Consider the following 10224-nt stretch of genomic DNA (forward strand, 5'->3'; position numbering starts at 1 on the left):
CAGTAAAATATGCTTCATATGCATATACAAATAAACATATTGCACAAAAGCGTATACTTTTATTTCACACCAACGCTACACTGTTTCAAGGTAAATTTGCAAAGAAGCAACACGGTGCCACTGCTAAGGGAGCGGTGCGAGAGAGACAACTGTCAGTTTATCGAACCTTGTATTATTGAATCATGGTAGCTTATATCAGTATTTTTCGTTCAATTAAATACACATATACATACATAGATATGTAGCAGGAACCCTACAGTAAAATTTAGAGACAGTCTGTTAAAGCGCTAGTTTCGCGCTATACATTTCAGAACTATCTATGAATTAGTGCAAAGCGGCTGCAGAGAGGGTTTATTGTGGGTACCTGCCGTGGTATACAACAACTGCAACAACGGCTAACAACTGGCGAATTTATCTAACATTGCGATGGCCTGCGAAGTGTCGATTGCCCCCCGCTGCATTCCTTTTTTTGAAAATTTTCTCCCTTAGCCAGCTGTATATATAATTTAAGAATGTAAAATAAAATTGTTTTGTAAAAGTAACACATTTCGCTGATTTTGAAATTTTTTTTCGAAATTTAGTTCACTAGTTCCGAGTTTCCATGCAGGGTGTGTACAATAGGGCAGGTCGCAAAACACAACATTGTATAGGTCTTAAAAGGTGTTATTTAATCTCTTATTAAAGAAAAGAAATCCTGGTACTCTGCGACAATGTCTTTATTCTGCGGAATGAAAAAATGAAAATAAGAGTGGGAATACCAATTTGTTAAATTTTTACAGCGACTTGTGTAGATCGAATTCGGAACTTATTTCCTATCATAAAATCATAAAAAATAAATTGGGCAAATTAAAAGTAAGTAACATCAATTTACATTTTAAATTTATATTTTAATGTATTAATAAATTAATAAATTAAGTAGGAAACATCGATTAATCGATTAAAATTAAGGATTAGGGATTAAAAAACCAACTTTTAAGAACTCTACAATTTTCGTTTTAAACCTGTTGTATTTTTCGACCCGCCCTAATGTACAAGCATTTTAAATTGATTCTTATGTACGTATATATGTAAATCCATAAGTGTGTGTCTTACAAATAAATAAGATAAGGTCAAGGTCGCAAAGCGGACAAATTGATAGCGCCATTTTTATCACTCTTCTTTGATTAATTGAAATTGCGAAAACACTTATGCAATGACTCGTTATAAGAAGAGAATATATAAGAATATTTTTTATTATTTTTTTATATATGTTACCGCATAACTTTGTTCCACGTCAAACGGCTTCGATAATTCTTTTTACATCTAAAAGGTAGTGTCTCTGAGGTCCCATACTAATTTGGTTTAGATCCGATCATTGGATCATGAAGAAATTAACGGTACTCCTAAATTTTTATATGAGAATTGAAGTCGGTTGTTTTTTGCTTAAAAATTACCTGTTAATTTTTTCGTTTAAGAATAATCGTTAGATTTGGATTTTTATTTTTTTCTATCAAAAGTTTTTTTTTTTTATGTGAGGGTTTTTTATGACCTAAATCGGAAATCGAAAACCAATGGTTATAACACCGTGCGGCAGTCAATTTTGCACACAAATATAATCAATAGGAATATTTACCAAATTGAGCAAGTGGCACTCGGACAAACAATTGCCCGAATGCCAGGTCACTTGCCCAATTTGGTGAATACCCTTAATATATTCACGAATCTATGGGCCAAATATACTAGAATAGCGTTTTTAGAATTTTTTAGGTCTTTGCAATTTCAAAGATATAAATAATTCCAAAAATTATTTAAAAAATTCAGGGCAATGGGCATCAAATAAAACACAAAATTCTATAGATTTCAAGCTGTTTAAATTTTTTGTTCCATAATAGGTATTGAAAATGTTCTTTTTTCCTTGAATATCCCTGAAAATTTGCCATGTTTCCATTAAAAAAAATATATACACATCCTCAAAATTATTCCTTCTAACTTTATTAGCTAAAAAATAAAATTAGTAAAAAGGGCATTTTCAATATCAATTCGCCCTAGTAAATAAAAGAAAATTGATTTTAAATCTACAGAATTTTTTTCCATTACCATGCAAATTGTTATTCTATACTTTGTCAATACAATATTTACAATATTGGAAAAATCATATTTTTAAAACTTCGAAATCCTTTAAAAAACCCTGACTTCAGTGAGAAAAAGTTATATTAATATATGCAATATTTGGCCCATAGTTTTCTGAGTATATTGAATGATTCGTGCATTTTGAAATTTGTTTGGGTTTTGTTGCACAAAATAACAAATAAATTTTATCAGAAAAATTTAAATCCGATTTTAACGGTTAAATTATAATTTTTATTATTAAGATCATATGCATCCCTGGTTTCATGAAACATAATATAACTTTGTACCAAAAGAAAAAATTTAACCCTCTGCTAAAAAAAAATATGTTAATTAAATGGAGCGAAATCTTTTTGTTGTTTGACTACCACGTCTAAATACTAAAGTCTGGAAAAAATCTTGAAAACGTTTTGTTTTCAAAATGTGACGACTCCACAACTTACTGAGTACCGCAAATCCAGTTTTACATGCCTTGTAATTCGCCTAGCAATATCCACCAAGCAAAAAATCCAAGAGCAATGTTTTACTTTCAATGAACCCTGTAAATCCAACCATTATAATACAACTTAGAAACAATTTTACACGATTTTTTTAAAAATAATTTTTTATTTTTTCTAACTCTTATTTTAAAAACGCTTATTTACAATAATTATTGTCTTTCATTCATGCATTAAACATTTATGTATTTACACTACAGGAGGGTCCAACAGCCAGGCTCTCCTATTTTTTATTGTTGGTATCCTTTGGTTGTACGTGTATCATTACTTTAATGGCGCCACCATGGCCATAACGCGCAGTCTCGAATGCCTTCGACGTCTCGGTGATATCAAAATGATGAGTTATCAGTCTTTTAACATTTACCTTACCGGTAGCGACTAACGCCAGAGCAGCAGGATAGCTATTAAAAATTTAACAAGTCAATAATTTTTTCGCACTTATTTAGTTTAGCGATAACTACTCACTCATTGCAGTAACGGAATACACCGCGTATATCAACCTCTCGCGCCAAAGCGTTGATCAGCGGAATTTTTGGTTCTGGTGAACCCATGCCGACGATAACAACGCAGCCGCCGGAGCGTGTAGCCTAAAATTTATTAAATTTTGTACTTATTTAGTTGTAATAAAAAACAGAAATTTTTTTTTTTTTTTTGTATTTCATAGTTATGTATGTATGTATGTATATCGCACTTACGAAAATGCTCAAGCGTGTTGTTGACTCAGCACCGCAGCAATCGATCGTCTTATCTGGCTCTACACCCATTATTTGATGTATTTGTTTGGCTATCTCCTCTACGTTGTCATCCTTATCCATGAGCAGCGTATGTGTGGCACCTAATTCCTTGGCGACATCTAAGCGATTCTGCACCAAATCCGTAATCATTATCTGATCTGCGCCCATTGCTTGCGCCGTCAGCAGTGTCACCAATCCGATAGGACCCGCTCCTAATACCAGCACTTTTGAACCCAGGCCCACACCGGCACGGCGGCACGCATGTACACCAACTGCGAGTGGTTCAAGTAATGCACCCTCCTCCATGGTAACATGATCGGGCAGTTTATAGCAGAAATCTGCAGCATGCTTGTAATAGCGTGTGAGATTGCCATCATACGGAGGTGTGGCACAAAATACCATATCAGGGCAGAGATTATATTTACCGCCCTTACAGTGATCACAGTAGCGGCAAGGTACACCCGGTTCACAGGCGACACGATCACCAACAGCTAGATGTTTAACGTCTTTGCCCAACTTTGCAACTACGCCAGAAGCCTCGTGTCCAATAATCATTGGCTTGTTGAGTACAAAATCACCGATACGTCCATGGACGAGGTAGTGTACATCGGAACCGCAAATACCGACAGAGTCCATTTTTAAAAGCACATCTGGCAGAGAAAAATAGAAAAGTAATGGATTATTTTGGTGAATGTTCGGCGACAATGCTTAGTGAATGTATGTAGTACAAACCATGATCTCCGATTTCTGGAATGGGACGTTGTTCCTGTAAAAGAAAAGAATAATACATACATTTATTAAAAAATGTCAAGCAACTAGGTCATAAGATCAGGAGAGAGCGAACTTTATAAGCTGCTCTTCTAGTGTTTTTAAGGGTCTCGAAGATTTTCTCGTCTTCGTTTAGTCGCTGTATTTATATACCTATTCGTCTTCGTGTTAGTTTTCGCATTCAGCTTCGTATTCATTATAGACGCAGTTTTCGTATTAATTTTTGGGGTATTCGCCTTCCCATTAGTCTTCGTATTGCTCATCGTATTCTTCTTCGTATTTATCTACGTCTTCATATTCATATTCATCTCCGTATTCGTATACGCACTCATTTACGTTTTCCTCTTGATACACGTCTTCGTTTTTGTCTTCGTGTTCGTATTTATCTTCGTCGTCATATTCTTATTCAACTTCGGTTGGTCTATGTATTCGTTTTCAGCCTTGCTTCGTTAGCATGTTCATGTTCGTATTCGTATTCGTGTTCGTCTTCGAATTTGTGTTCACATTCGCCTTTCTATTTGTATTCGTTTTCATCTCCTTATTCGTTCTTGTATTTGTCTTCTTCTTGGTATTCGTTTTGGTCTTCCTATGCTCTTCGTATTCACCTTCCTACTCTCATTATTGTTCGTATTCGTCTTCCTAATCATGTATCCGTCTTCGTCCGTCCGTCCGTGTTCAAAAACAAAAAGACAAATCAAAAGCAAATGCAAAACTACAAACGGAAATTTTGACACAATTATTGGTGCTACATCCAAATATGGCCGCAGAATTCCTCTAGCACATAAGATATCTTAACCTCAAAGTATATTATGAACACAACCAAATTTTTTCTGCTTAGGGCATCATTTGGTATAACTGTTCCCCTTTAAAATTCATTTTAGTTCGTTGCGATTTCTCTTTCCCGAGATATGTATTACAGTTTTAATGTGCAGTACTTTGTATTTACTTTTGAAACTCGAAAGTTGGCAACACTGCATATCGTACTCGTCGGCATCTAAGTGAGAAGCATGCTCCAGTTAGATGCTCAATCAAAATGTGAAGCAATGCTTTCCTTCGTCTTTATCACATTTTGATTGAGCATCTAACTGGAGCATGCTTCTCACTTAGATGCTCAATCAAAACTCAAAAAAAAAACTCAAAATTAAATTAAAATTTTTTAATTGCAGTTTATTTCGCTAGAGGTGTCACTGACTTGCCTCGTAAAAGTATGTATAAAAAATTTTTTGGGTAATAAAAGAGATTTTTTTGTTGGCTGAAACATCATTTCATCTACAAACAAACATAAATTATATGCAAAAGATTATTTTATAGGCGCATAAAATATATACATACATACATAAGTAACTTTTGTTGAATTCTTCGGAGACACTCAAGGCAAAGCAGCGAAAAAACATTTGTTTTACTTGCACTAATCACCAATTAGACCAAGGAAGCTAATCAAAATTAACAAAATATAAGACAAAAATTGGCCAGAAAATTTAATTGCTAATAAAACTGAACACTGAAATTAAAAGAAATCGTAACAAAAATTTTATGAAAAAAAGCGGGACGTTCTTTGGAAAAAATACAGTCACCCAAATATAAAGTGTGACGCGAAATTTTGCTAGTTTTGGCTATTTTTCTTTAATTTATTTAATGTTTTTAATTTTTTTTATGGAAATATAGCTGATTACTTAAAAAACACCATATGAGTTCTAATTTCAGACTTTGTGCAAAAATTATGAAAATTCCGCAAAATTTGGTATAGTGCAAATTTGAACTAGTTAGGACCTACCGTTGACTTATGACGGTTTAGGCATTTTTTTCATACACAGTATTGCCAAATATCAAGGGTAAGTCCTAGGTACTTTAAATTTGCACTTCATTACACTAAAACTTTAAGTTTTTAAAGATGCTGATTAAAAAGCTAAAAGTGTTGGTTAAAATTTTTTATAATTTACATAATTTTTGCACAAAGTATGAAATTTGGATTTAAATGGTGTTTTTGAAGTAGTCAGCTATACTTTCTTCAAAAAATAATAAAAATTAAATGAACAAAAGAAAAATAGCCAAAACTAGCTAAAATGTCGCGTCCGTGTTTATGTTTGGGTCACAGTGTATTTTTGCTTAAAATAAAAATCGTTGAAATCGGCCTAGTATTTTAAGACCTTTCGGATTAGAAAAAATTGCCTTTCAATTTTATATAACACAGTTCGACATGATAATTTTATCCGAGATAAGTCTAGTCATTTCTAATAGAATAGAGATAGATGTCTAAATTTGATGTTTTAAAAAATAAGCAAAATCGGCTAAAAACGGCATAACTGGTTTTGGCAAAACGGCCAACAAATCAATTGCAGGCTAAACCGGATTTTCTCCGGCTGTTTGCTATCGCAACCGGCTAAATCTAGCCGGAAAACGGCTGAACTGGCAAAACTGGTACTAATGTATTCTACAAAAACAAATACAGTATAATCTCATATAATAATTTTACTTCTTTTGGAGTTTCTTAAGCAGGGAGCACACGATTTGTAGATTTGTACAAATTTGTAAATTTTTGGCAGTCATAGAGAGGTGTTGTCTAGAAATTTGTATCGATAATGTGTTCAGCTTAATAAAATACGTTTCAAATGAAAAGAAAAATGTGTGATATATTCTTGGCTCCCATTCTCTGCTCCATGGTTTGCAAGCTTTTACAGCCAACCACAAGTCCACAATATACATAGTAATGTATGGGCAATTAACAGTACCAGTGAAATATTACTAATAACAGAAAATACCTGCTGGTACTGCAAATGCAATCCACTGTCACCTATTTAAGTACCTCCAAAATTATTTTATTAATGGTAAAGATTTTACACTTAATTTTCTATTAAACATTTGTACTAACATCAAACTGCCAGAACCATAATAAAAAAGTGTGAAAATTAAGTCATTTAAGCAAAAAAAAACGAATGCATGGGCTCACAAAACGGCAGAAGGAAATTACTAGCAAGCTATAACCCACAGAAGAGCCGTGTTTTACCACTAGTATTTATGTCTGATATTCCAGCAGCTTAGCTGTCTTATATCTTCTCCGGGCCTGAATGTGAGAAAACTGGAAAATTTTAAAACCTTAAAAATTTATCATTTGTCAAATATTTGGATATTTCGTCGTCCTTGTCGCCATGTACGAGTTTCCGGAAACCTTTGAAAGTTAGCATAGTATGATTTGGAGGCGTCGGTATTTCAACTATGCAAGGAATTAGTAAAAACTGGTATAAATCAAGAAATCATCGTTTAGCTTGTACCAACGAAAAAAGTATGCTGGTGTGACCAAAGACCAGAGATTCGATTTTTTTACGTCCTTAGGGATTTTACGATGTCTTAAGTTCATCGAACACTCGTCGATTGGGCGCTTTTTTATGGCTGATAAACCTTCAACTCTGGAGCACTTAAATCCGAAATTCTTCCAAAAATTTGCATCAAAATGATCAAGGATTTAAAAAAATAAAGGTTCGATTTCTTGTCTGAGTCCAAAAGGTGCCTAGTTTGCGTAATAACGCGTTATAACGGTCGCCCATCGGTGAGAGTGGTTTTCTTTTTGTTTGCAATGAAAAGATTCTCATAAAAACTATGTAGGCGGCATAAAGCTGTTAATCCTCTCATTTGTGTGAGAACAGCCAAGCCAAGCAGTAAACAAAATGTGTGGAACGTCAATTATTTTTGTTTTCTGCTTATTTTAATTTTATTTTTCGTATTGCAAATGAGGGCGCGTCTAACCATTTGAACGGAACTGTATGTTTGTATTTAAATATCTACATACATGTTTTTGTCTGCATACATATGCCTAGAGTGCAGACGAGCCCACTTCTAAAATAAACACTTGTGCGTACATAGTCTATGTATGTAGGTATGTGCATATTCCCAGCACTAAATTAGACTTTGACTAGCAGGGCTAAGAAATTTTCCTTTTAGTTTCCTTATGAAATTATACAATTTTGGATGAACGGAATTTCTTTTTAAATATAATATGTACACGTTTTAGACTATTTTAAGAAACTTAAAATATTGCGCGCTTTTTTTGCTTTGTTACGTAGAAATATTCTTTTTGTGGACTATTTTCCCCTGATAGAAAACAACAACGACTTGCAGACTTGTAGTCAAAATAAATATCGAATAATAACACTAGGCGGCAAGAAGTCCCACCTGTCAAGTGAAATCAAAAATTTTTATGGAAATTTTTGTGTGCATTTTTACTTAAGTGGTCATAACTTTTATATTTGTTATTCAATTAAGATAGGTAGCGTCTTATTGTATGTGAAAAAGATCATAATTTAAGAAAGAAACCTGAAGTAAACAAACTTGTTCATGTTGTTGTTTGTAAAGCGAGTAAAACTTTTTTGGAAAATTTTATTAAAAATTACGCAACATGCATAGCGGTTAAATCCATGAATAGCTCCGGCACGGCTTGTTCGTTTCGAAAATGTTGTTGACGTGCATGATGCTAAATTAAGTAAGCTTCACTTATGTAAAAAGAAATTTGCGTTCGGCCAATTACATTGGAAAAAAAACTGTGAATGCATTTTTCAAAACTCAAAAACTGTTCTATTTTTTTTATTTTTTGACTTCATATTCGCATTCGGCGAATATTTTTTCTTTAGAAAGGATGGTCAAATGCCACAGGTCGGACATTTTTTTTCATATCTGTAAGCTTGTGTAATCTGCAGCAAAAAATACAAAATAAAAATACCAGCGCAAGAAATTAAGTCAAGAAGTATAGTTGGAGAATAGCGCAAAATAGCGGTAAGACTTCGCGGTGAATTTGTTATTGACATTTTTTTGTTTTCATTTGCTTATATAATTTCAGCTGTTTATACAAAATTTAACATAACTAACTTGTGCGCCTTATGCAGAATGAGCGTCTAGGGGGGCGTTTTTACCCTTACTACTTATAAGTTAAAAATCAATATACACGTCTAGTCATTTGGGGAGAACTTCGACTAAATTGTTTCACTTGTCCTTTGTTTACAATGAAAAATTTATTGACTCCAATTAAAATTCTTTCAAACGCTTTACACTTGCTTAACTTGTGATTTAAGTTTTGCTTTCACTTCACTGTTTTATTCTCAAATCCTAATTTGTTACGGGTAGATACCAATGTACGCCCACTCTAACTCACCAAACGTAAATCTTCAATGCCGTGCAATACCGCTGTTAAATTGTCGTTTGCCATGCTGATTAAACTGATTGAAATAAATTAAGTAAGAAAGAAGAAAGTATGCACACTTGTCAGGATTAGTTAGTTATTCCAAATAGTCGACTGCTCTCAAGCAACGTTCCCGACGAACTAAAGTCCAATTCATATGGAACGCTAAAAGTTGACTTTTGCGTATTTGTCAACGGTGTGTATTGCGCTCTGTACACCTCTTCGTATTCCCTGCAAATACATACTTATGAATATAGTAAATATGTATGTACATTAGAACGTACCACCTTACGGCAAACAAAAAAAAAATCGCTTAAACCCCGGATCCTCGAGCATTTTTGCAAGGCTACTTCGAAAAAAAAAACATTTGGCGAACCAGAGGCTCATTTTTTAAATTTTTCGGTGTCACCTAGCTTCGGCGATACAATTTTTTTATTGATATTTCTACTGGATTAATCAAAATACCCCCTTAGCAAAAGTTAAATGATTTTTAGTGAGCGTTAATTTACTGACATTAGTGTGGTATGTGGAATTTAACCCAAAAAAACATTGCCTCCTCAAAACAAAAAATTTGATATATCACACTTTCAGGCCGAAGATATAACGAAAAATGTAAAAAGGCGACCCCTACGTTTGACAAAAAAAAACTTTAATTTTCGAAATTGCCTTAAAAAAATATTTCGGACTCAGGGGTGCGCGGCGAACTTTTTTTGTTTGCTTGCAATCTGGTACGGTCTAATATAAAATACATACATACACACATGTGTTTATGCATTTGTTGTTTCAGCTTTTCAAAGCTTTCTTTTTTAATTTAAGCGGGTTTACCCAGCAGTGAAATCTACTAGTTATGAACTAGAATACTACCAATTTGTTATGCAACTAAACTAGGAGCAGATTGCCGGGTGTTAAAGAACTCAGGTGTTCGTCTCACTATACAAAAGGCTCATACCAA

At 33.8% G+C, this 10224-nt stretch overlaps 1 protein-coding gene across 1 annotated transcript; it reads right to left on the bottom strand.

The window, feature by feature from the left end:
• Nucleotides 1-2707: 2707 nt before the first annotated feature.
• LOC108359485 (sorbitol dehydrogenase-like) lies at nucleotides 2708-9415 on the bottom strand. The gene is made up of 5 exons (XM_017611367.1): nucleotides 9246-9415; nucleotides 4070-4103; nucleotides 3299-3987; nucleotides 3069-3190; nucleotides 2708-3004 (listed from the first exon to the last, which is right to left on the bottom strand). Exons 1-5 carry the CDS (start codon nucleotides 9297-9299, stop codon nucleotides 2827-2829), a joined length of 1077 nt encoding a protein of 358 aa, XP_017466856.1. The 5' UTR covers nucleotides 9300-9415; the 3' UTR covers nucleotides 2708-2826.
• Nucleotides 9416-10224: the final 809 nt, after the last annotated feature.

The sequence above is a fragment of the Rhagoletis zephyria genome, unplaced genomic scaffold, assembly GCF_001687245.7.
Source record: "Rhagoletis zephyria isolate East Lansing unplaced genomic scaffold, Rhagoletis_zephyria_1.1 Rzeph_scaffold_00398, whole genome shotgun sequence".
Taxonomy (NCBI): domain Eukaryota; kingdom Metazoa; phylum Arthropoda; class Insecta; order Diptera; family Tephritidae; genus Rhagoletis; species Rhagoletis zephyria.